Source organism: Symphalangus syndactylus, chromosome 20 (genome assembly GCF_028878055.3).
Source record: "Symphalangus syndactylus isolate Jambi chromosome 20, NHGRI_mSymSyn1-v2.1_pri, whole genome shotgun sequence".
NCBI lineage: Eukaryota > Metazoa > Chordata > Mammalia > Primates > Hylobatidae > Symphalangus > Symphalangus syndactylus.
The window spans coordinates 50664156-50691043 of NC_072442.2; the positions used below are offsets into that span (position 1 = coordinate 50664156).

Sequence of the window (26888 nt, forward strand, 5' to 3'; positions counted from 1 at the left end):
TGCAAGAGGCTCAGTGGGATATTGCCTACAGCTTTGCAGAGACATTGCTCAACACAGATGCATGGGATAGGGGTCCCTTTTGGGTGAGAACAGGGTGATTGGAAATGGGAGACAGGGGACCAGGAAGGAGTTTTCCTCACCTGACTCTGGGAAGGGAAGAGAGTCTGGCCCAGATGAGTAAAGACAAGTGTGTTGGTATCTGGTAGACAGGGCCAGTGACACACAACAGTGACCAGCTCTGGTGCTGACAGCCAACAGGGACTTCAGGGTTTGGCTGCTGGAGATGGAGGACCTGGGCAAAAGAGACGTGAGGCCAAGAGAGCAGGTCTCAGAATGTGGAGCTCATGGAAGGAGAGAGGGAGGGCTCATCAGACTGGTCCTATCTGGCCGGAAGCCATGCCCCACACTCACCAGGCCCTACCCCTTTTCCTCTGAATCTTCAGCTCTTAGATCAGAAATAATCTTAGATGTCTTCAGGCTTGATCCTGGCCTGAGGGACAGCAGCCTCTGTCATGTAGCCTTTGGAGCTGATCATGGCAGTTCCCAGGAAAAGGCTGTCTGGAGAGGCTGCAAAACCCATGCTCCCTGTTCCCAGTCCCCGTACAGACCATGTCAGAGGAGGATTGAGGGAGGCTCCTCTCTCTCTCTCTCTCTCTCTTTTTCTCTCTGTCATGCACACACACAAATGCACACACACATTCACACAGATATACACACACACACACCCCGTTTTGCCTGGCAGAACAGACCTATAACTTGCATAATACTGCAGCAGCCCACACTGCACCTCATCTCCATTTGGGTTCCACAACAGAAGGGAGCTGGAAGGAAATCAGCGACAATCTAACTCCACATGACAACCTGGCTGGACAACGAAACATCCAGCCGGGGGAGAGACACTGGAAATTACCCACACCTGAGCCCCATCCCAAACCACCTGAGTCAGCTTCTCTGCCCATGGCCCAGGCTAGGTCATTCGCAAATCTCTCGAGTGATTCTAAAGAACCACTGCTGTGAAAAATAAAACTGATTTCAGCAAAGAGAGAAAGGTGAAACTGTTTTATTGGCACTGGCTGTGATGCTGGCTGTGAGCAGATGCTGGCTGCGGGTAGAACAGGGGAGAGGGCCATTGAGAGGCCCTTGTGACTGGAGAGTCCAACCAAACGTAAAGTGTGTGACAGGGAGGGACTTCTCCAAACTCTGCAGGTCTCTCCAGACTGGGGATCCCTGACACAAGAGGAAGTCTTATGCCCCAAGTGCCAGAATTCCAGGAAACTCATGCAATGAAACCAGTCCCCTTGCGTCAGAGTTTGCAGCTAGAAGCGGTTGAAGGGATGGAGGATTCTCTGGGAGCTGGAGTGGGTACGCTGCAAAGAACCTAAATATGCCATAACTTCCTTTACCTCCCTCGCCAAGAATTTCCAATTGCTCTTCCAGCCTATCCTGCCTGACAGGTTAGAACGTTTTCAATAGTTTTCAATAGAGGTTTGTTTACTTGCATTGAATTATCTCATGAAGCTCAGCTTGATTAGGGCACATTAAAGACAGAGTCGGAAGAACCCATTTCCCTAAGTTTTATTCTAATGTACAACACGTGATCATTTGCGATGGGGTCTAGACAGACAGGGCAGGTAACGGAGAGTCTTTCCAACCAGGGCTTGGAACAAAGCAGGCTTGATTTGGTGACTCTTGAGACATTTGGCTCACTGCTGTGATGCTGTGAGAGATTAGCTGTGCAATGTTTGGGCTCGTTAAAATGAAGTTTATTTAAAAGAAAACTTACCTGCACATATGTAATACTGTAGACACAGATCCTTCGCACAGTATATTTAATCTCTGCAGAATTCACTGGGAGGGGAGGGGAGCCAGTGGGACCTCTTGGCTATTACACAGGTTGGCACTTCCAGAGAGAACAGCCTTGGCATCACAGACTTCAGGCATACTCAAAGCTCTTCTCCCTTCTGATTCCAGTTTCTCCATGACCTGCAGGGCCTCTTGGGATTACTGTATTCTGGAAAGCACACAAAGTTGGACACTGTCTCTTTAAATAATAGAGGCTGAGAACCTCTCAGGCCACCATGACATATTCCAACATTGGACCAGCCCCTGAATAAACTGGAAAGACGCCTGGTCTGGCTTCAGTTACAGGGAGCACCACCAGGGAACATCTCGGGGAGCCTGGTTGGAAGCCGCAGGCTTAGTCTGTCGGCTGTGGGTCTCTGGCTGCCCTGTGGGGAGGGCCTTGCCTTAGCATCCCTTGCATTTGACTGCAAAGAAATCTGCCTGGAAGAAGGGGTTACGCTGTTTGGCCGGGTGAGTTTTATTGGCAAACTGTGCCTCTGGGTGATGTGTGCCTATGCTTTACAAGAATTGCCTAATTCCCCACCCCCTGCAAGCTGCAAATGAAAAGGATTGCAGGAGAGATGGTGCATTTGTGTTGGAACTGACTGGAGATTCAGAGGGCTTTTTATATCCTTGGTTAAGAGGTGGATATACACTCTGGCTGGGGAGGTGGGGGGCCATCTGAGAGCATCTAGAAACCCTAATGCATCCAGATTGAAAGGAAGAAAGGAATCTAGATGCTTTTTCCCCCATGGAAAATAGCTGTGCACACGCAGCTGGCAGGTGGCCTTGGTAAGCAGGTTAGGAAGAAGCTGCCACCTGTGGCAGAGCCTTGGCCAGCCGGGCTCTGGGTGTGGCAAGCCCGGTCAGCAGGCACTCAGTAGAATTTCCTCTCCCACCATTGAGAACCAGGCAGGAGGCCAGAGGCAGTGAGGGACAGATGGGTTGGGTTTACCTGTCCAGCAGCGTATGGTGTGGCTGTGACCTGGGTGGTTATTGATTAAACTATTGGGTTCAAAAGAAAGGAAGAAGCGAGCTGTAGCACCCAATATATGCACTTTTCTGTATGTGTATTAGACTTTATTAAAAAGTTTATTTGAAGATCACAAAGGAAGGGAAAGAAAACCCTGAGTTAGATATGCTAATATTTGTAAAGTGCTTACTTAGAACAGTCCTGAGTATGTTGCAATCACATAAGTGTTGGTTAAATAAATAAATGTCCAAATGGCATAAAACAAAGTAATAATTTCTAGAGCAAATCTAACCTATAAAATGACCTATGGAGGAAAGAAAACACTTCCATGTCTTTAGACTTTTTTTTCTACTTGCATATGCACTTTGATTTATAAATCTTTATCTATCTATCTATCTATCTATCTACCTACCTACCTACCTACCTACCTACCTACCTATCAGAGTTATAAGCTACTTCAGTGCAGAGGTGGTCAGGTCTTCCCTGAAGGGTTGATGTGAGAGTTAAATGTGATATAGTAATAGTGGTGGCAGTTTGGGCACTGGGCCCTTATTATGTTGCAGACACGATGTTAACTGCTTTGTACATATTGTCTCCTTCAATCACCACCATAAACCTTTAAAGCAGGCATTACTAGTTCCTTTTGCACCTGAGAAAACTGAAGCTCAGTGAACTTGAGAAACTGCCCAAATTCACAACAAAAGTAAGCAGGGCGATTAGGTTGGTCGGAGCCCAGATCCAGAGTGCCTAACCACTGCACCATACTGCCTCTCACAGACCATGCATATGAAGTCCAGGCAAAGTGCCAGGCATATAACAGGCACTGTAAATACAATTTTTACAAGTACGCTTCATTTTAATCTGATAACACGATAGTTTTAAAAAGATCATCGTTTGAAGATTTTTCAAATTTATTTTTACTTACAGTAAGAATATACAATTAGCTAAAAGAGCAGCTCCTTTCAAATCGTAAAATAATATAGAATTATTTGAATCATTGAGAGTGATGAGCTTCTATGACACAGTACACTAGAAGTAGGGAAGTGTGTGTGTGTGTGCGCGCGCGCGCGTGTGTGAACTGCTGCATTTTCAGGCAAAAACCTCTAACATCCACATTCCTGTTCCCTGTCCCGTGCCTTAAGGCTGGCCTGAGCACGGGAGTCTCAGTTGGGCGCGCCTCTGCCAAGCCGAGACTGAAGGGCTAGCCTCTCTCCCTGTAACGCTGGGCGGCCCACGTTAGGAGGCTATGAATCAGCTGATTTCCTTGGCTGCTCCAACCCCACCTCAAATGGCCACCTCGCACCCGCCCCCCAAACCCCACGGCCAGGACGCCAGCCAAGGCTGACAGCCAAGCCCGACTGCTGCAGGAACACTTTGCCTGGAGCTTATTCGGTGGTAGTCTGGTTTTGCCCAGGCTAGGAGGAGCCCAATCCCAGACCATGCTATCCAGTATTCGGCCGGACTTCTCTTCCCCTAATTCGCACCCAAGCGGAGCCCGCTAGATCAATCCCAGCCAATCCTAGGAAGCCGGCATGCTTCGTAGGTGCAGACAGTAATAGCGGGGACAGGCGCGGGGCAGGAGTGCCCGGCTAAGACGCCAGGACAGGGCAGGGCTCCAGGACCCGAGAGGAAAGGGACTTCTTCCAGCTCTCAAGCGCCCGCTGCCCTCTATCAGTGGGAGAGGAATCCAGCCTCAGCCCCGCGCGGGCGCGGTCGGCGTCGGCGCGCCCCGAAGCCCAGTCCTGGGCATCCGCTGAGCTACATTTGGCTGGGTCTTCCCAGAGTGGGCTGAGGAGCCAGTTTCTCGGTCAACACTAGGTTTCCATGATCTCCACGGGGCCAGGGGAGGAGGGAGGTGGGAGGTGAGAAAATTCAGCTGCCACTGGTTTCGAGTAAAAGTCGCCGCGGTTTTGCAGAGACCGACTTTTTCCTGAGGCGCATTTAAGGCCAAGTAACTGTCTCCTGCCCTCCCTCTCTCCTGCCCCCTCTCCTGAGTCCCGCCCTCCCGCACACGCTGACCCAGGGACACACCCTACTGCAGCGACGCAAACAGGGCGTTGTTCCCGTTAAAGGGGAACGCCAGGAGCCTCCCACTGCCCCCTTGCTTCGCGCGCGCGCAGCCCTGCAGCGCAGCTTTGGCGGCGCCAGCAGCGGAGCCAACGCACCCGAGTTTGTGCTTGAGGCCACCCTGAGGATCGGAACAGCTGTTCCTTTGGGCTGTAAGTGATTTGGTGGGGAGAGTGAAGGAGATGGGGGAGAAACGTGGGCATCTTCCAGTGAGGGTACCAGAAAGCGCAGAGCAGGCGCGGGGCTTTGGCCAGCTCCCTGGGGCTTCTGCTTAGGGGCACAGGGTCCCCTGTGTGTCCTGTTTCCCTCCAATGGGGCTTGGAGTAATATAACGAGGAGAGAAGGCTCTGTAAGACCTTACAGGGTAAGGGTGATGGAGCTGGTGTCTGGATAGAGGATAAGCGCGGCCCAGTTTTCGCCTTGCTGAAGAGGCGTTGACTCTGGGACACATTGGCAAAACAGTCCCTGTGGCAGACATCCCGAGAGTGCTGGACTCCTGTGGTTCCTCAGTTCCCCAGCCTCCTGCCATCGGTTTAATTCAAACCCTCTGGGAGTCATCAGAAATCCTTGTTTATTTCTTCCAGTGCATTCCAGAGTTTCTTTGAATGTGATGCTTGTGGAGAGGAACGGAGGGGCCTGGGATTGGGTACTTTCCAAACTGGGTTATTGAAACGTTGTCTCCCTGGCCCAAGACTCTGCCTAAAATGGTCCCCAGAGTCTCAGCCAGATCTTTCACAGCCATGCATGTCCTCTAACAGGTCATCCCAGCCTTCAGTTCCCCCAAAGTTTAAAATGAGGGGCGAGGACCGCATTACTTGGGATAAATGTCCTGCCGGCTCTGACCGGCTGAAATTCTCGGACTCAGCCTTTTACCCTCTGTCTCTCTCTCCTGTCCGCTGGACATCTACTCCCTTCGGTCCAGGCTCCTGGGCTCCTGTCCCACCGCGCCCAGACCGGAGCTCAGGCTTGATGGGGTCCGTGTCCTGGCTTTGAGTGCCTGGGGTGCAGACTGGACCCCTAGGCGAGCACGTGGGTCTAGCGCAGGAGCAGAATGCTCTCTGCCCCCAGGGGCTGCCTGGGGAAGCGCGCGGTGGACGGGAAGCGCAAGGTCCGGGCAAGCCTCCCGAGTCATTCTTTCCTTTCCACACTACTGTGGCTCTGCACCGCCTCTCCGGAGCCGCCAGAGTCTGCGCGAGGCTGAGCTGGGGCCAGGACCGTTCCTCTACGCTGGCAGAATTGGGTGGAAACTTGGAGACGAACGGAATGCGGAGAGCACTGGGGTCTGGGAAACCAGCCTCCTCGCCGCTGTCTCCCCCACCGCATGCCACGGCTGTCTCCAGGTCTCAGATGGAAATCTGGGCGCCTACTCCCCTCACCCCTACCTCCACCACATAGGGGAATTCACCATCTGAACCGGGGTCTCGGAGAACTTGACCTCTCACCTTCCAGGGAGGTCGCCGGGAGGCGCTTGGGGTGGGTGGAAGCGTGCAGTGGCCTCTGCTCATATTTTCTGGAAACCCCTCTGTTCCCTGGGTGGTTTTAGACGTGCGAACCGCTTGTTTTGTTTCCAAAAGCAAAAGATGTTCCGTTGCAGGAGGGCCCGGCTGGGCGCTGGGGCACTGGGTGCGGGTCCTGCAGGCGGCTGCTGCCCCCTCCCGGCGGCAGGCGGCGCGAAGGCTCCTGACCCGCGCGGGCTGTCGGGCTGCGGGCGCTGGGCCAGGCCCAGCCTTCCGCTAGTGCGCTGGACCCTCCCTCTGCGCGCGCCTCCCTTGCTCGGCCCAGTGGGTTCGGCCTCACGCCCAGCGCTCTCCCCGCAGGCAGAAACTCCCCTGAGCAGAACTTGCCGCCAGAATGCTCCTCCTGTTGCTGAGTATCATCGTCCTCCACGTCGCGGTGCTGGTGCTGCTGTTCGTCTCCACGATCGTCAGCGTGAGTGCCTGGAGGGGAGGCTCCCTGCGCGGCCTGCCCTTCCCCATATGGGTTCCCAGCCCGTGCTCCTTCTGGTTCAGGACTGTGTTATTTGCAGACAGTCTCAGACGTCTCAGGGAAGTTTCTGGCAATCTGCCCCCTTCCAGTTGCTTTGAGAAAACGAGAGCAGATTCAGTGATAGGAACGAAGCGAGCGCCGGGCTCGGTTAGCTGCGCAGGTCTCTATTTAAGCCAAATAACTTCAGAGCCGATCTAGGGGTCCCCGACCTTCATTTGATAAGATTGTTTAATATTTTTTTTCTTGATGCAGCGTCGTTGAAGGAGTATTTATGATTTTTTTTCTCCAAACCATAGTCAGATGGGTGAATTAATTTATAAAACACCCTTTTAGGACATTAAATTGGAAAGTTAAAATGGGCTTTTCTGGAAAAGAGTTCACAGGTCCCATGTCGGCTTTATGGCATGAACACAACACCTTGTTAGTAAAGCTTCCACTGGTAGGAACAGGCCATCAGAGTAACTTCTGTTACAAAACTGTCCAGCCCATTAGATCTTAAAGTTATTTTCTTGGCGATGAAGATGAACAGACATTCAGGCAGTTTTCCAATGGTGGCTTTCACTTCTTAATTTGAGGTACATTGTAAGCACGATTTTCTTTTTCGTTTTCTTTTCTTTCTTTTTTTTTTTTTTTTTTTTTTTTTTGAGATGGAGTCTCCAGCCTGTCACCCAGGCTGGAGTGCAGTGGCATGATCTTGGCTTACTGCAACCTCTGCCTTCCGGGTTCGAGCCATTCTCCTGCCTCAGCCTGGGATTACAGGTGCCCGCCACCACGCCCGGCTAATTTTTTTTTTGTGTGTGTGTTTTTGGTAGAGACAGGGTTTCACTATGTTGGCCAGGCTGGTCTCGAACTCCTGACCTCATGATCCGCCCACCTCCGCCTCCCAAAGTGCTGGGATTACAGGCGTGAGCCACCGTGCCCGGACTGTAAGCATGATTTTCTAGTCTCTGTGAGAAATAATTATGCTGGGGATTTGTGGCTTAGTTTAACATTTACAAGCATCTTCACAGTGTCTCCATTGTGCCTGGTGATGATAATACCAGATTGACAGGAGCTATAAACAAGGAAATAGACTCAGAGAGGCGGGCTTGGGGAATGATCCCGAGATGCTGGGAGGAGAGAAGGCTTGAACGCAGGTGTCTTAGGTTGAGTTCATGGCTCCTTCTACTACAGTAAACATCTCTGCACATAATCGTTTCTGTGTGCATGTGGAACTTCTCCATTTACAAGGTGCTTTTAAGTCATAAACATTGGCTCTTACCATGCAGGGGTGGGCAGTGTGGCTAGGTGGATGAGGGTGCTTTTCGCCATCCTTGGGCCTTTCTCCTTCCCCTTTTCCTTCACTCCTCACTCCCTCCCTGACTCAGGATATCTATCTGATTCTCTCTAGCAATGGATCGTGGGCAATGGACACGCAACTGATCTCTGGCAGAACTGTAGCACCTCTTCCTCAGGAAATGTCCACCACTGTTTCTCATCATTGCCAAACGGTGAGGCTGGTTTTGTGCTCCGTGAGCTTGTCCTCAGATGCCTGTAACACGTTTCTCAGTCCAGAGCTGGAAACGCTTATTGGAAGACACAAGCCAGAATGTTGTTGCTGGGGTGGGGTGGGATGTGGCAGGGAGCCATGAGTCCAAGGAAAATGGGAGCGTTGGTGATCTCACTGGGGAAGCTGAGATCCTGGGCATCATTGTGATTCACTCTACCTAGAGACATGCCCTTAGCGCCCTCCTGATCACTTAGGATGATGCTTTTCATGATTTAAAAAAACGTTGACATGGGAGCTGTAAAGGTGGTATGATAGCTAATCCGTAGGCAGACCCCCTTGGGACATTGGATCAAACGTGTATCTTTGGTTTGGTGGCTGTCTCTATTCAGAAATGTCCTGCCCCTTTCTGCTGCAGTGACAGTGGGGCCAGCTCACTGCACCATCAGTTATATGGACACAAGACTGACTGCCTTTCCAGGTCTTGGGCCTCAGTGATGCCACCTAGCATCAAAACCTTTGAATGTTTCCTTGTTGCAAGATGGGGACTTGAAGCTATTTGCAAAACCCTAAGCTAAGCCTTGGGGTCCTTAATCCAGAAGACTGTATTTCTCCTCTGTCCTCAGCATGTTTGCTTGTGAGATATGGAAGCCAGGCTTCATGAGGCTCAGATTAAGGGATAGTTGGCAGCAGAAGCACCAATTAGATACCCTAAGCACCCAGAGGGAAAGGAACACCCACCCAGGAGCCCTGTGTGTTTGGATGCAGACAGGCGGAGGTAAACAGGATGAGCTGTTTTGGTGGCTGGGTAGGCCACAGAGATTGATGTTAAGAGCCCGTGGACCTGGATCCACATGATCTTTTGTTCCGAAAGATGTGTCCTCAGGCTGGAAGGACCTAGAGATACAGCAGAGCTTTCCTAACATCCTGGGTTTAAAAGGCCACAGAAATACAGCTTTAAATGTTGCTGCAGCTACTCATAGATCCAGTATATATGCTCAAGATGCTACACCAGATGAGAGAAACCAATTTAGATCCACTGCAATAAAACAGGCAGTGAAGTGGCGTTTGGTCCTGGCTTCGCATAATCCAATTTCTTTGCTGGACTTTCCCTCTTACGGCTCTGTACCCAGTAATACCCAAGCATGTCCCAAGCTGAAGCATTATAAACCAAATTTGTTATGTCTTACAACATAACAGGTAGTACAGGCCATGGCTCAGGCTACGCGTGGAACAGACTGCAGTTCTCTTCTACAAATCAATCTAGACTAGACAGACAGAACTCTGAAGGAGGAAAGAAAAATGAATGTGATGTTACTTCTTGAAACCACATTTTCTGAAGTTACCATTTTTAGGTATCTATCAACTCATCAATTTTATGTATATATCAATATGATTTTATGATCTTATTTTTTCCTACTAATGTGATGAATTACCTTGATTGATTTTAGAATATTAAATCACTTTTGTATTCCTGGAATAAACCCTAGACGGATGCTTGATTTTTTCTAATTCCTTAGCAAAAATGCTAATATTTTATTTAGGATTTTGCATCTATATTCACAAGTGAGGATTTTTTTCCTCTCCTGACACCAACCAATTTTCCAACACAAACTGAGTGTCCTACAATTCAATTCAATTCTGACACTAACTACCCAGAGTTAGCATTAGCTTCCACAGATTTAAGGCCTCAGCCCCACAAGACTGTCCCAATCAGACTCTAGTTGCAAGTCCTGGGCCACCCATACTTCTGGGCAACTGGTTACAAATTGGGGGTTCTTATGACCACCTCCCGCAGGCTTGACAATTTGCTAGAATGATTAGTGGAACGCAAGAAAGTGCTTAACTTAATATTACTGGTTTATTACAAAGGATACAATTCAGGAAGAGCCAAATGGAAGTGATGCATGGAGCAAGGCAAGGGAGAATGAGCACAGAGCTTTCCTACCCTCTCCGGGCACACCACTCTCCCAGCACCTTGATGTGTTCACCAACCTGGAAGCTCTCTGAACCCCATCATTTAGAGGTTTTAATGGAAGTTTCATTACATAGGCATGATTTTTTTTTTTTTTTTGAGACGGAGTCTTGCTCTGTCGCCCAGGCTGGAGTGCAGTGGCACCATCTCAGCTCACTGCAACCTCCACCTCCCGGGTTCAAGCTATTCTCCTGCGTCAGCCTCCCAGTTGGGACTACAGGTGGACACCACCATGCCCAACTAATTTTTGTATCTTTAGTAGAGACGGGGTTTCACCATGTTGGCCAGGCTGGTCTCGAACTCCCGACCTCAGGTGATCCACCTGCCTTGGCTTCCCAAAGTGCTGGGATTATAGGCATGAGCCCTACATAGCCATGGTTGATTGAATCTTTGAACATCGGTGATTACGTCAATCTCCAGCCCCTTGTCCCTCTCCCCTCCCCAGAAGTCAGTGGGTGGGGCTAAAAGTTCCAACCCTCTAATCATGCCTAGTTCTGCTATTTTTTTAAAAAAATTATTTATTTTTCTTGGCATGCAAAATAAGAGCTATTGTCTAGGTCTTTCTGGTGACCCCTTCATCCTGAACTACCTAGAAGCCTCCAGCCACTAGTCATTTCATTAGTATACAAAAGACACTCTGGCCACTGTGGAGATTTCAGGAGTTTTGGGAGCCATGTGCCAGGAACCAGGGACAAAACCCGAATATTTATTTTTTCTCATACCACAATGATTGACATTGGTCTGTAATTTTTTCTTCTTGTAATATCCTAGTCCAGTTTTTCTATTACGGTTATGGCCACATAAAAAGAGTTGGGAAGTATACTCTGTTTTTCTATTCTTTGGTAGAATTTGTCCAAGTTTATGCAAGATTGGTATTATTCTTTTTTTTCAGAGACAGGTTCTCACTGTCACCCAGACTGGAGTGGCAGTGATGCCATCACAGCTCATTCACTATAACCTTGAACTCCTGGGCTCCAGCAGTCCTCCCACCTAAGCCTCCTAAATACCTGGGACTACAGGTGCATGCTGCCATGCCCTGCTAAGTTTTAAATTTTTTGTAGAGGCAGTGCCTCACTATATTGCCCAGGCTGGTCTTGAACTCTTAGACTCAAGTGATTCTCCTACCTCAGCCTCCCAAAGTGCTGGGTGTATAGGTGTGAGCCACCACGCACAGCCCATGGTATTATTCTTTAAATATTTGAAAAAATTAACTGATGAAGCAAGCCATCTGGGGCTTGGAATTCTTTGTGAGAAGTTCTTGAATAGATTCCATTTATTTATTAGATATTGGCTATTCCGATTTTATTTTTTTATATGGGCTTTGGAAAGTTGTATTTTTCAAGGAATTTGTCTATTTTATCCAAGTTGTCAATATTTTGGTGTAAAGACAATAATATTCTCTTATCTTTGTTATATTTGTGGGATCTGTACTGATATTCCTTTCTAATATTGAAAATTTGTCTTTTTTGTTTCTGTTGATGAGTATTGTTTGGAGTCTATCAATATAAATAATATTTTCAAATAACCAACTTTTGATTTTGTTGATATTTCTCCATTGTATATGTGTTTTCTATTTCTTTTCTTTCTTTCTTTCTTTTTTTTTTTTTTGAGAAGGAGCCTCACTCTGCCACCCAGGCTGGAGTGCAGTGGCATGATCTTGGCTCACTGCAAGCTCCACCTCTTGGGTTCATACCATTCTCCAGCCTCAGCCTCCCGAGTAGCTGAGACTACAGGCGCCCACCACCACGCCCGGTTAATTTTTTTGTATTTTTAGTAGAGACGGGGTTTCACCATGTTAGCCAGGATGGTCTCGATCTCCTGACCTCGTGATCTGCCTGCCTCGGCCTCCCAAAGTGCTGGGATTATAGGCGTGAGCCACTGCGCCAGGCAGATTTGTTTTCTAGTTCACTGATTTATAATCTTTATTACTTACTTCTATTTTCCTTAGATATAACTTACTGTTCTTTTTGTTCTTAAACTAAAAAAATAAATCATTGACTTTCAGCCTTTCCATTTTTCTAATATATACATTTTTAAGGTTATAAATAGCTCTCTAGTCCCTACATTAGCTGCATCCTATGAGTTTTTAGAAGTTATGTCTTTTATGGGGTCCCATTCAGTTCAAAATATTTGCTAATATCTGTCTGGATTTCTTCTTTAATCTATGAGTTATTTAGAAATATATTTTTTATTTCTAGGCAGTGGAGATTATCTTTTTATTATTGAGTTCTGACTTAATTTTATCCTGGTGAAACAACATTCTCTGAATGATTTCAATGTTTTGAAATTTGTTGAGGCTTTCTTTATTGCCCATCATATGATCAATTTTGATACGTTTCATGTATACTTAAAAAGTAAATTCATGCATGCCTGTAATCCCAGCTACTTGGGAGGCTGAGGCAGGAGAATTGTTTGAACCTGGGAGGCGGAGGTTGCAGTGAGCCGAGATTGCACCATTGCACTCCAGCCTGGGCAACAAGAGCAAAACTCCATCTTAAAAAATAAAATAAAATAAATTCTATCATTATGGGTACAGAATTTGATATATATATGTAACAACTAAGTCAAGTCTGTTAGTTGCGTTATTTAAATCTTCTAGATCCTTACTATATTTTCTTGTTCTATAAGTTACCGAGAAATGTATCTTACAGTCTTCCACTATGATTGTGGATTTGTCACTTTCTTCTTTGAGTTGCTTAATTTTTGCTTTCTGTATTCTGAAGTTATAAGTACATATAGATCTGTGATTTGATATCTACTTGTTGGATTGACCCATTATAACATGTACCTTTTAATTTCTAGTAATGCTTTTTGCTTCAAAATCTTACTTCATACTGCTATAGAATGCCTGGTTTCTTTTGTTAGACTTTTATAGTCTATCTTTCCTCATCCTTTTTCTTTAATCATCTATCTCCATGTATTTAAAGTGTCTCTTTTAGAAGTCACATAGAGTTAGGTTTTGTATTTTTCATCCAGTATGATAATCTTAGTGTTTTTTTTTGTTTGTTTGTTTTTTGTTTTTTTTTTTTTACGGAGTCTCGCTCTGTTGCCCCAGGCTGGAGTGCAGTGGCGCCATCTTGGCTCACTGCAACATCTGACTCCCTGGTTCAAGTGATTCTCTTGCCTCAGCCTCCAGAGTAGCTGGGATTACAGGCACACGCCACCACGCCCAGCTAATTTTTGTATTTTTAGTAGAGATGAGGTTTCACCATGTTGGCCAGGATGGTCTTGATGTCCTGACTCTGTGATCTGCCCGCCTTGGCCTCCCAAAGTGCTGGGATTATAGGCATGAACCACTGCACCCAGCCAATCTTAGTCTTTCATTTGGATTATTTAGTCTATTTAAATAATAGTAAAGTAATTATTGATATAAAGTTAGATTTATTCTTACTATTTGTTTTCTGCTTGACCCATCTGTTTTCTGTTTTTCTTCTTTCTTGCATTCTTTTGGATTAATAAAATATTTTCTATCATTTTATTCTTTACTTCAAGCTTGTTAGTTATACATGGTTTTGTTACATATTATTTTTCTTTAGCTGTTATCCTAGAGATTAAACAACATGCAATCTTGACTTATTTCTGTGTAATACAAATTATTACTTTTACCAGTTCCCAAAACATTTAAAACTTTAGGAAACTTTAGTTTTATTTATCTACTTCCTCATTTTGTGTTGTTGTTATACATGTTTGGTTCTACACATACATTTAAATTCCATAAGACATTATAACTATTGGGTTGGCAATAAATATTCATTAATAATTACCCATATATTCATCCATTCTGGTATTTTTTTTCTTTTTTGAGGGACAGGGTCTTGCTCTGTCGCCAAGGCTGGACTGGTGTGCTAGCACAATCATGGCTCATTGCAGCCTCAGCCTCCTGGGATCATGTAGTCTTCCCACCTCGGCCACCTGAGTAGCTGGAACTACAGGCATGCGCCATTATGCCTGGCTGATTTTTAAATTTTTGTAGAGGTGAGGTCTCACTATGTTGCCCAGGCTGGTCTCAAACTCCTGGGTGCAAGCAATCCTCCCACTTCGGCATCCCAAAGTGCTGGGATTATAGGCACTCCTGGCATATATATATGTATACACTAAAATATATATATACACATTTTAATTGAAATATGGTATTCACTCAGAAAACACGTACAGATCAATACATTTTCACAAACAGAATGTGGTACATATATTTTAAAACATTAAATTCTGTTTAAAGAAGCAAAATTTTGTATTTTAGGAACACATTACTTACTGTTCAAACGGATGGTTTCCTGAGGAAATGTGTGTGACTTCACACTATGGGGCTGTCTTTGTCAGCCCTCCCAGATTGCCCCATCTGTGACTTGATTTTTTTTTTCTCCTTGTCAAGGTGTCCTCCTCAATTCAATTCACCTCTGCTTCAGGCCAACCGAGACAGGGTCCTTTTGTCAACCTTCTGGCTTCCTTTGCCCTGAGGGATGGAAGCCTTTCTCCACAATCCCCATCAGCCTCTCTTTCAGAACGTTGCTGATCTGGAGACCTGCTGTCATTTGTGGCTGCTCTGAGACATGGCCTGGTCATGGGGGCAGAGCCTCCCTTTGACCGCACCATTTGTTAGCTGTGCTTTAGCCTCCTGTGGAGATTACAACTGGAAAGGCTAGAGGCATTGATGACTCGTTCAGCAACAAGAGCTTGAACTGTATAGGAGGAAAGACTGAATATTACAATTTTAGCAGTCATTACTGGGGAAGCTGGGCAGGAGGCTCGTTTGAGCCCAGGAGTTCGTGACAGCCTGGGTAACAGCAAGACCCTGTCTTATTAAATTATAATAATAATAAACTGAATTATGGACAAAATGAAGTTAACAAATTTTTTCAGCAGTCACCATTCCTTAAGCACCTACTGTCAGGTGCTCTGCCAGAAACTTCTATAGGTCATCTCATGAATCCTCAAAATAATTATGTGAAGAAAATATCATTACTATCTGATACGGTTTGGCTGTATCCCCACCCAAATCTCATCTTGAATTGTAGTTCCCATAATCCCCATGCGTCATGGGAGGGAGCCAGTATGAGGTAATTTAGTCATGGGGGTGGTTACCCTCATGCTGTTCTTGTGATAATGGGTGAGTTCTCACGAGATCTGATGGTTTTATAAGGGACTTTCCTCCTTTTGCTCGACACTTCTCCTTCCTGCTGCCATGTGAAGAAGGACGTGTTTGCTTCAATTTCCACCATGATTGTAAGTTTCCTGAGACCTCAAGAGCCATGTTGAACTGTGAGATAATTAAACCTCTTTCCTTTATAAATTACCCAGTCTTGGGTATGTCTTTATTCGCAGTGTGAGAATAGATTAATATACAACTTCAAATAAGAGAAAGGAAGCTCAGGGAAGCAATTTGCCTAAGGTCACACATCAAGTAAGTGCAGAGTGTTTGGATCAGATTTAATTCATGCTCTTTGCTCTAGGTCCAGTCACATCTTCTATGCCTATCTCAGCTGCTGACACGTGACTCAGCTACTTCCATTTTCCTTGGAAAAGTAGGAGCTGGAAAGGACCTTAGAGGTCATTCACATCAACCATCTCATTTCACTGATGAGGAAACTGAGACTTGGACCAGGTCAGTGGTTGTCATTCACACCCACGTGCCATCCATAGCCACGTGCTAGTCACTCCAAACTACACACATTTCTCCAAAGGCATCTGGGTGTTCCCACCTCTCTGCTTTTGCTAACAAGTTTCCCTCTGCTGGAAGTCCCCTTTCTCCTCGTTTCACACTGTTAATGATCTTTTCAGCTTTCAAGGTTCACTCCAAGCATCATTTCTCTCATCACCTCCTGAGTATCTGCAGGCTACACTTAGCAATTTCTACTGTGCAGGGGACAGTTATCACAGCACTCCTGAGACTGCTAACCTTAAAAAGCCCTGCTGTCAAGGTTGGCCTTTCCAAGGCTGGCATGTAGGAGCTTGGGTTTCAGGAGAGTTCCCATGATTCCCTGATAAGAGTGGCTCATTGTGCCTGGACAGTTTGTGCAAACAGTGTGGCTTATGTGAAACACCTTCTTTCCTTCTGGGCGTCTGGAATCTTGGTGCATGCTAGGCAGAGGTTGGCTACATGACCAGCCCCCAGTAAAAACTTTGGGTACTGAGTCTCTAATGAGCTTCCCTGATAATGGACAACATTTCACACTTGTCACAGCGCATTGCTGGAGGAATTAAACGTGTCCTGTGTGATTCCACTGAGAGAGGCTCTTGGAAGCTTGCCCCTGGTGGCTTCCAGACTTTGCCTTGTGTGCCTTTTCCCTTTGCTAATTTTGCTTTATATCCTTTCATGGTAATAAATTACAGCCATGCTGATGGCTATACTTTTGAGTTCTGTGAGTCCTCCAAGCAAATCACTGGACCTGGGAGTGTTGAGCGGTCTTAGGGATCCCCAGCGCACCTGCCATATGTTCTGCCATATGCTTGAATATAGATTTCCTGCATTAGCACTCAAATGCTGCAATGTTTTGGTTTATGAATCTCTCACTCACACTGTCGAAAAGCAAGTTTGTCTTATTCTTCTTTTCTTTTTATTTCAATAGGTTTTGGGGGAACAGGTGGTGTTTGGTTACATGGATAAGTTCTTTAGTGGTGATTTCTGAATTTTGGTGCACCCATCACCCGAACCATGTACACTGTACCCCATGTGGGGTCTTTTATCCCTCACCCCCCTCCCACCCTTCCCCCAGAGTCCCCAGAGTCCATTGCATCAATTTTATGCTTTTGCATCCTCATAGCTTAGCCACTTATTTTTATTTATTTATTAATTATTTATTTTTTGAGATTGAGTCTCACTCTGTTGCCCAGGCTGGAGTGTAGTGGCGTGATCTCAGCTCACTGCAACCTCTGTTGCCCGAGTTCAAGAGATTCTCCTGCCTCAGTCTCCCAAGTAGCTGGGATTACAGGTGCGTGCCACCACCCCAGGCTAATTTTTGTATTTTTAGTAGAGATGGGGTTTCACCATCTTGGCCAGGCTGGTCTTGAACTCCTGACCTCGTGATCCACCTGCCTCGGCCTCCCAAAGTGCTGGGATTACAGGCGTGAGCCAACGCGCCCGCCCTCCTTAGCCACTTACAAGTGAGAACATGCGATGTTTGGTTTTCCATTCCTGAGTTACTTCACTTAGAATAATGGTCTCCAATTCCATCCAGCTTGCTGTGAATGCCATGATTTCGTTCCTTTTTGTGGTTGAGTAGTATTCCATGGTATATATATACCAGATTTTCTTTACCCACTCAATGATTGATGGGCATGTGGGCTGGTTGCATATTTTTGCAATTGCGAATTGTGCTGCTATAAACATGTGTGTGCAAGTGTCTTTTTTGCATAACGACTTCTTTTCCTCCGGGTAGATACCCAGGAGTGCGACTGCTGGATCAAATGGAAGATCTACTTTTAGTTCTTTAAGGAATCTCCACACTGTTTTCCATAGTGGTTATATCTTACTCTTCTTTGTCATTCATGAGTTAGCACGAAATTCAATTCTATCACCCACCAGGGGGTTTTCTCAGGGGACTCATCTAAGTATTTAGGTTCACAAGACCTCCATAAGCAACTCTTGTCACTCATCTGCTAAGACAGGAAACACAGATGCCCAGCAAGACAGACTGGGGCATTCCTTTTCTAGGGGTCCTTGCAGCGGTCCCTATAGCTATCTTCCCTCCAGGTGACTGCTCAGCTATGAGATACACATCAGGTGGCTGTGGAAATCGGTCTGGCTTAAAAGCCTCATTCCTCACAGGAGCCAATATTTCTTATAACCACTACCTGGGCATTTCTTTCAGGGTCCCTGTAGTTATAAGAGTTGCCATTATCAGGAAAGCCCAACGCTGTGGCTTCCTGTTAGAGGCTATAGGTCTCCCAGCCAGATGCAGCTGACCAGTCAGGGGTCACTTTTCTCTTAGGTAGTATGCCCAACAACAAATTGACATACTACCTTAATAGGTTGCCGAGGGAACAGCAAGAGAGTTTTGGTAGCCAGCTTCCAAGATGGCTCCCAATCATCCCTGCACCTGTTTTCATGCCTTCTCACATTGAGTAGGGTCAACTTACGTAATCGCTAGGTTATTGGGGAAATAATGGTGTGTAACTTCTGAGGTTAGGCCATAAAGGATATTACGGTTTCCATCTTACTCTTTCGAATCACTTATTCCAGTGGAAGTCAGCTACCATGTTGTAAGGACACTCAAGCAATCCTATGGAGAGGCCCATGTGATGAGCAACTGAAGCCTCCTGCCAACAGCCACGTGAGGGCACCATCATGGAAGCAGATCCTCCAACTCCACCCAAGCCTTCAGATGAATATAGCCCTGACCGACATCTTCACTACAATCTCATGAGAGAAACCGAGCCAGCACTACCTAGCTAAGATGCTGCCAAGTTCCTGACCCATAGAAACTGTGAGATAATAAATGCTTGTTGTGTTAAGCCACTAAGTTTTGCGGAAATTTGTTACTCAGCAATAACTAACACGAGAGTTCGCTGAAGGTCACATTCTTGTTGAGTAGTGGAAAGGGTTTTGTTAACCTTTTACCCACTGTGGTTCACTTGATAAATGATAGATGAATAAAGAATGAAAATGAGCACAAAAGTGCCTAAGAAAATTTTCTTCTTTATTGGATGAGGAAAGGGTCTGGAACTAAACTAATGTAAAACTGAGAAAGGATGAGGGGTAAATCAGAATGATACACAAGCAGTGAAAATGAATGAGCTAGAGCTAAACACTACCACATACATTAATATTAGCTGCATAATGTTGAGTAAAAAAAGCTAGTCCAGAAGACAAAATACAGTAAGACACCCTTTTGATAAAGTTTTAAAAAAGTAAAACCAACCAATGTATTGTGTAAATATAAATGGCTGTGATAAAATAAAAACTCCAAAGGCAAGAGCATAAACTTTACAAAGTTTATCATAGTGGTCACCCCTATAGATGGGGAAGCAGGAGGATTGGTCAGAGAGGAGCATGTTGTAACTGTAAGTTATTGGTCATGTTGGTTCATGAAATATTCCTAATACTATTAAATAAATCTAAATAGAATAAAATAAATAGAAAGGGCCACGCATGGAACAAAGATGTTTTTGTACCAGGGACTGAGAATTATGACTAACCCAATTCAATAAGCCTGAGGTCCAATAAAAAGGGTGGTGGTAACAGGGGTTAGTCTAAGGCCTGAAAAAAGGGAAGGATGTTAACACTTTAAATACTGATAGTCAAATGTGAAGCAGAGTCAGGTGGTCAGTGGGATGAAGGCCAGTCTAAGCAAAATGTATGGTTTTTGCTATTTAGGAGTAAAAGGCAGCACAATTTCAGGACACTTTTTTTTTTGTTTGTTTGTTTGTTTAGAGACAGAGTCTCACTCTATCGCCCAGGCTGGAGTGCAGTGGTGTGATCTCGGCTAACTGTAACCTCCGCCTCCAGGATTCAAACAATTCTCTTGACTCAGCCTCCTGAGTAGCTGGGATTACAGGTACATGCCACCATGCCCAGCTAATTTTTGTATTTTTCGTGGAAACAGGGTTTCACCATGTTGGCCAGGCTAGTCTTGAACTCCTGACCATCTCCTTGTTCTCATTCCAAGCTCACTATATGTTTCAATACAATATAAGAATCTAGTCTCCCAGGTAGATCTTCCTACAGGAAAGAAACACACTGTTGGCGAATACAATGATCCAGTCTGACTGATAATTATATTCTTCACTAGAAATTAACTCACACTCCACGTTTATACATCAACTTCTTTTAGTTTGGTTAGCATGTGTCTCCTGGATCCTGCTTACCTCTGTGTGAACTAATGGAACCAGCTTTTTGGCCCTACAGAGTGAAGGACAGGACACTGGAAGAAGACAGTCCAAGGCATTGTTACCCAGTCATCCCCAATCAGGTCTTGTTTGAAACACCAACAGTTTAGTAATATACTAGTAAGAAAATTTGTAGCTCTACTTGAAGAAGGTTTGTGCCAAACAAGATAGTTTCAGTAACTAAGCTATGTTGAATGACGCTCAAAACAAATGTTCTAAATTTTATTCTATAATGTCAGAGCAAGGTTGCAATGAACATCAATGCAAATATACAACACATTTAAATGGTTTTTAGTTACATTCTATTTATACAGTTAGAAAATGTTGATCATGGCTGGGCGTGGTGGCTTATGCCTGTAATCCCAGCACTTTGGGAGGCAGAGGCGGGCGGATCACGAGGTCAGGATATCGAGACCATCCTGGCTAACCTGGTGAAACTCCATCTCTACCAAAAATACAAAAAATTAGCCAGGCGTGGTGGCGGGCGCCTGTAGTCCCAGCTACTTGGGAGGCTGAGGCAGGAGAATGGCATGAACCTGGGAGGCGGAACTTAAGAATCCCTGAATCTGCTGAATTTTAGAATTTCCTTGACACAATTCACATTTTTTCCAAATAATTATTTTCACTGTTTTGTAAATAACTGTATATTGATAATGTTTGCTCAATAATATTGAGATGCTATTTACTGTTCATGATGTATGCAGGAGGAAGGCCAAGGCCAGGTTTTGTTCATCTCCTTTTCCAGGTGTTATATGGCTTGTGGCACTTCACTAATTAGGAATCATTTTCTTGAACGTTCATAAAACAGAAACTATCCTTACCGAAATCCAGTCAGATGATTTCAAAAAAGTAGATCTGAAATGCCTTTGGAGAGCTGAGAGTGCCTTCTGAGCAGTCCTGTGCCCAGGTGAATGCTTTATGTCAGCATTTTGCAAAATGTGTTCTGGGAAAAACCACATGGGAGGGATATTAATAGAGTGTTACTTTAAAGTTTCTGTGGTTAAAATGCTGGAGAAACACCAGACTAAACAAAGTTAAGCAAGTTCATTACTGCAGGCCTTCTCTGAACGATTTAATATTCTATTAACTGTGCTAACAGACAGGCAGATCCCTCCCTCTCTCCCTCCCCACCTTCTTTCTCTTTCTTTCCTTTTCTTCTTTCTTTCTTTTTCTTTCTTTCTTTCCTTCCTTCCTTTTCTTTTTTCTCTCTCCTTCCTTCCTTTTCTTTTCTCTCTCCTTCCTTCCTTCTTCTTTATTTTCTCTCTCCTTCCTTCGTTCTTCCTCTCTCTCTCCTTCCTTCCTTCTTCCTCTCTCTCTCTTTCTTTCTTTCTTATTTTCTCCTCAGGAACACAACATTGTAAATGCTTCTTTATAGGGAATATTTCCCAACACAATCTCATACAAGTGTCAGAGAAGGTATATCAGTTTCACACATGAATAGTTTCCGTTTTATGGATAGTTTCCGTTTTATAAATGTTCAAGAAAATGATTCATAATCAGTGAACTGCCACAAGCCACATAACACCTGGAAAAGGAAATGAACAAAACCCGGCCTTGGCCTTCCTCTAGCATACATCATGAACAGTAAAATAACATCTCAAAATTATTGAGCAACTAACACCTGTGGTGGTAAGTGGCTGCCCCGGTAGAGAATCCAGGCCAGTATTCTCAAACTAGTAGTCTACAATCATGAGTCCCATTTCTCTTTGGTAAGATTTTTTTTTTTTCTGAGACAGGGCCTCATTCTGTTGCCCAGGCTGGAGTGCAGCGGCACGATCTCAGCTCACTGCAACCTCCGCCTGCCAGGCTCAAGCCATCCTCCTACCTCAGCCTCCTGAGTAGTTGGGACTACAGGCGTGCACCATCATGCACAGCCTTTGGTAAAGAGATCTTGATTTTGTCTTCACCCTCCTCTCCCATAGGGAGGACGTTAGGACCCTTTCTACCCCTGTACCTCCAATCCTCCTTCCAAGTGGCACGGTCTGCATAGTTATTTTATTTTTTTTGAGACAGAGTCTCACTCTGTCACCCAGGCTGGAGTGCAGTGGCACGATCTCGGCTCACTGCAACCTCCGCCTCCCGGGTTCAAGTGATTCTCCTGCCTCAGCCTCCCGAGTAGCTGGGACTACAGGCGCATGACACCACACCTGGCTAATTTTTGTATTTTTAGTAGAGACAGGGTTTCACTATGTTGGCCAGGCTGGTCTCGAACTCCTGACCTTGGGATCCGCCCACCTCGACTTCCCAAAGTGCTGGGATTACAGACGTGAGCCACTGCGCCCAGCCGTCTGCATAGTTCTTGTACTCTACTCTTCCAGGCTCATAGTTCCTCATCTTTTGAACTAATCTTCTTCCCCATTATCTGGTCACAATACTAAAGTGCATTTTTGTTTGTTTTAGTTACTTGACTGTTTTTAAAATTGATAAGTCAGTCGTTCTCCTACATACGGGAACAATGGGCCCTAAACTCGCCCTGTCGCCCAGGCTGGAGCACAGGGATGCCACCACGGCTCACTGCAGCCTCGACCTCCCAGGCTCAAGCGATCCTCCCACCTCAGCCTCCTGAGCAGCTGGGACCACAGGCGCACACCACCACGCCCGGCTAATTTTTGTATTTTTTTTTTTAGTAGAGACGGGGTCTCGCTATGTTGCCCAGGCTGGTCTCTAACTCCTGAGCTCCAGCTATCCTCCCAACTTGGCTTCCCAGAGTGCTGGGATTACAGGCGTGAGCCAGTGCGCCCGGCCTATATTAAATACTTTTAAGTTGCAGTGTCACCATTATTGTTTTCGAGCCTGTAGGGGTTATAAAAAAGAAAGTCTAGAGCTTAGGTTATTCGAGGGGCCGATCTCGAGGTAGCACTTAGGGGAAAGGGATCCCGGCGCTATGGGCTTCAAGGGGGCCCCTCCGAAAAGTCTTCCACCCCGGTCCCCAATCCCGGGGCGTGCGAGTTCCGTGGAGGAGGCCCCGCCCGCGGCTCCAGAGTCGGCATTAGGGGTTCGCGTCCACACGGCAAGGCCTCCCGTGAGCCCAGAGTAGGGACCTAAGAGGATGCGAGAAACCCTCCAGCTGAAAAAAGCCCGCAAATTCAGTGCACTCACGCTGTCTGAACAAAGCCGAAAGTGGGCAGCCGGCGGAAGCCGACTCCGTGAGCCCGCATTTCCTCTCTAGGAATCCGGAGGTTTCCGCATCTCTATGGTCTGGGCCTCGAGCGGCGGAGCCTGTGGTCTCTGGCGCGAAGAAAAGTGAGCTCCCAGCGAGGAGGGGGAGGAGCATCGGCTTGTGTCTTCGCGATTCCTTTCCTACCCCTTGACACTCGTGCGCACCGGGCAGTACCACCAGCAGAGCCTCGGAAATTGCTTTCATCACGATTTAACAAAATGAAGATACAGGAACACAATAGGACACCCCCGAACTCAACAAGTTTCTCTGGCTTTTTTCCGGTAGTGTATGCGCACATGCATTTTTGAAATTTAGATGAAGTCTAACATTCATGCAATAACACAGCTGAAATGACTAGTAATAATAATAATAACCCCAAAAGGTTTGACATTTGAAGTTCCTTTTGAGTTTGAACCCTCGGCTGGGACTGGATGAGCTGGCCTCGTCTCTTAGCACAGACCCTGCCCTCTGGTCCCTAAGGCTGCGAGCAGGGGAGACACACCTGTTCTTCCACTTGCTCCCAGGGCTCCAGCTGGCCCATCTGTTGATTCGAAGGTTCATGCTAACCAACTTATATATACTTTCTTATTTGTGTTTTCCACTCTAAAAAGGGATAGGGAAAATGATGCAAATATAAATAACTGCAGAATATACTAAAATTAGAATTGTCTAGGTTTACAAAACATATAGCATCCAACACAAATAAGGGTGTGGTGAAATTAGTTCATTCTGAGCAGACAGAATGTAAATATATGCATCCTGTTGAAAAACTACTTGGCATTTTATATCAAAAGCCACCGTGACTCATGGGATCCCATCTGTGAAAATTTATCTCAAGCAAATAATGCAAGAGAAAGGAAAAGCTGTATTTTTGAAGTGATTCTGCAATGGACAACTATTGTTTTTATTCGCTCAACATTCAGTTTTTCTTTTAATGATTTTAACAGTAGGATTTTTCCGTGGGAAACCTGCTAGCCCTCAATCCACTTCTGGAGTGGGCCCATGACCCAGGCCTGGCCAATGAGAATATCCTAGCATGGCAAGGCAGCTTAAGACATGAAGTCAGGAGCCAGGCTGAAGGCCCCCCAGTCCTGGCTGTGCTGCTTAACAGATGCATGAATGTCAGCTTGTTATTCAGCTTCTCTGACTCTCAGTATACTCATTTGTTGAATGGGCACATTAACAGTCCCCTGCCTCACAGGGGTACAAGATTAAATGAATGAAGCAGGTATAACAGTGCTTGTTATGTCCTACCATGATCAGCTCCTACCTCTGTGACTCTGATCAATATTTCCTATGTCTAGCGCGCTTTATTACTACCTTTCCTTTCTTTCCTTTTCTTTTTACTTTTCACATGTTGCAATATCATCTACTGCATTATCTTAGACATTTATTTTATATTTTTCTTTCCTACGGGGAATACCCTGAAGGTGGGACTGTGTCTTATTCACCTTTGTACTCTGGGTGCTTAACACAGTTCCCACCCCAGAAATGGTGTTCAATAAAGGCTTCTTGAAGAAACGGAATAGCCTCAAGCACAGAGCTGAGAAAGAAGTTGGAACAACTAGTGAAAAGGTGATAAATCCTAGATGATAAACAAAAGGGGAATAGACAGTACCACATGAATATGAACAATTTTCTCAAAAAAAAATAACTTGATCCCTGGGGATTGCAGACTCCCTATCTCCCTAGCCCTGAACTGGCTCCCATGTGGCAGACAGATGAGTTCTACGGACAGACTTGTGCCTAAGATTCACTTTCTGAATTACTGCTTCCTTTTTCTGCCTTAGGAATCATCAATTCCTTAGATGGAATTGTACCCTACGGAATTGGGAAGGGGTGGGGAACAGAGAAAGGTGTGATTTGTTCTTTTTTCCTATGTTCATCTTGAGCAATGCATGTGAAAAATATCTTTTCTGGATGCATCAAGTGAATTTAATTTAGGATTAAAAAAAAATGAGAGGAACCAGTTTTCTATTATAGGACTGTGGTTTGTGGTGGTAGCTGGTGGTCCCCACTAGGTCGAAATAGTTTCCGAAAAACTCCTAGAGGAGGAAGAGGCAGGAGGCATTCTAGGAAGTACCAACTCTTCTTTTTCTCCTTCTTTCCCTGATCAAACACCGAGGGCCACCAGGTGTGGCCAGCTTCCGGAGGTCCAACATAGCTTCTTTGTGGAGAATGTGAAAGTGCAGAGATAAAGGTGGGTGTGTCCAACCATCACTTCCCTTTATTGTTGAACTTGAGCTGACCCATGAGGTGCATAGAGAGAGACTCTGCCCAGCTGCCTTGATGTGCTCAGTGTGGAAAATAAGGCCCTTTGGTTTCCCACCAGTGTATGTCTTCATGCTGTATTGCCTAAAAACACCTAAGAAGAAACATTCATGCATCTGAAGGTTTTTCTCTCTGTATGATTTTTTTAGAATTGCAAATATAATATACACTTAATAGTAATTTCAAACAATACAATTAGATGAAATGTAAGCAAGGGTAAAGGATGGGCAGTGACTCTGGGAGTCAGATGAACCCGACACCATTTCTGTCCAGGTCAGGGAGATGTCTCTTTGTGCAGGTGTGGGAGGTGCTGTACTTGAGTTGTCCAAAGTGCTTGGGGACAGTGGATGAACTCTGAGACCAAGATCTGGGTGTGCACACTACCATAGACATTTAGCCCATATGCTGCCTCTTCACACTGTGCTTCCCCTGTGTCCCTTCCAGCCCCCAGAATTTTTGCCCTTCTCTGCCTGACTTTGGTGCTCCAGGAGGCTAACTCTAAAAGACTGCAGACCCATTGCCCTCTGGATTTGGGTCAAGACTGAACACCGGGAGGAAACAGGAGATGGAGGGCAGGAGGAGAGAGAGCCAGGGTATGTATTCCCTCAGGCTTTCTCCCTCCAAGGTGACAGCCGCCCCCCCCCTCCCCCCGCCCCTCAGCAGGGCTCTGGCTCTCCATCCTTAAATGCCTAGATAATGGATAATAGCTTCCCATGGTTGCTATTCTATTACCCGGGATCTTTAACATCCCTTAGTGTCTCCTTTAACCGTGCCCCACTTCTAAGAAGTCCCTTCATGGAAGTCTTGGCCTGGCAGCAGTCTGAAACATCCATCATGTTGAAATGAACTGTTTAAGTTTCTGTCTCTTTTTCCAGACTTTGAGAGGGACATAAAGGCAGGGAACACGTCCTTTTAAGCTTTAGTGCAGCGCTTGGACTGAACTAAATTGTTGGGTTGACTAGGGGTGTTGTGATTTTACTGAGATTATCTTAGACCTGGATTTTTTTTTTTTTTTTTTTTTTTGAGACGGAGTCTCGCTCTGTCACCCAGGCTGGAGTGCAGTGGCGCGATCTCGGCTCACTGCAAACTCCACCTCCCGGGTTCACGCCATTCTCCTGCCTCAGCCTCTCCGAGTAGCTGGGACTACAGGCGCCCGCCACCACGCCCGGCTAATTTTTTTGTATTTTTAGTAGAGACGGGGTTTCATAGTGGTCTCGATCTCCTGACCTCGTGATCCGCCCGCCTCGGCCTCCCAAAGTGCTGGGATTACAAGTGTGAGCCACCGCGCCCGGCCTAGACCTGG

General features: G+C 45.8%; 2 protein-coding genes across 5 annotated transcripts in view; both read left to right on the top strand.

The window, feature by feature from the left end:
- The first annotated feature begins 4834 nt into the window (after positions 1–4834).
- Positions 4835–18784, top strand: LOC129469828 (peripheral myelin protein 22-like). Of its 4 annotated transcripts, none has more exons than XM_063629425.1 (5): positions 4847–5034; positions 6700–6811; positions 8259–8358; positions 15780–15931; positions 18509–18784. In XM_063629425.1, exons 3-5 carry the CDS (start codon positions 8275–8277, stop codon positions 18690–18692), a joined length of 420 nt encoding a protein of 139 aa, XP_063485495.1. In that variant the 5' UTR covers positions 4847–5034; positions 6700–6811; positions 8259–8274; the 3' UTR covers positions 18693–18784. The 4 variants fall into 4 exon arrangements, with proteins under 4 accessions (XP_063485497.1, XP_063485495.1, XP_063485498.1 ...); XM_063629426.1 differs by lacking the exon at positions 4847–5034 and adding an exon at positions 6201–6222; XM_063629427.1 differs by lacking the exon at positions 15780–15931 and having other exon boundaries at positions 4835–5034.
- A 4681-nt stretch (positions 18785–23465) lies between these two features.
- RGS9 (regulator of G protein signaling 9) overlaps positions 23466–26888 on the top strand; it is a 99861-nt gene continuing 96438 nt past the window's right edge. Inside the window, exon 1 of the mRNA XM_063629354.1 lies at positions 23466–23595. The gene's annotated coding sequence lies outside the window, so the exon portion shown is untranslated. The remainder of the gene's footprint in view (positions 23596–26888) is intronic.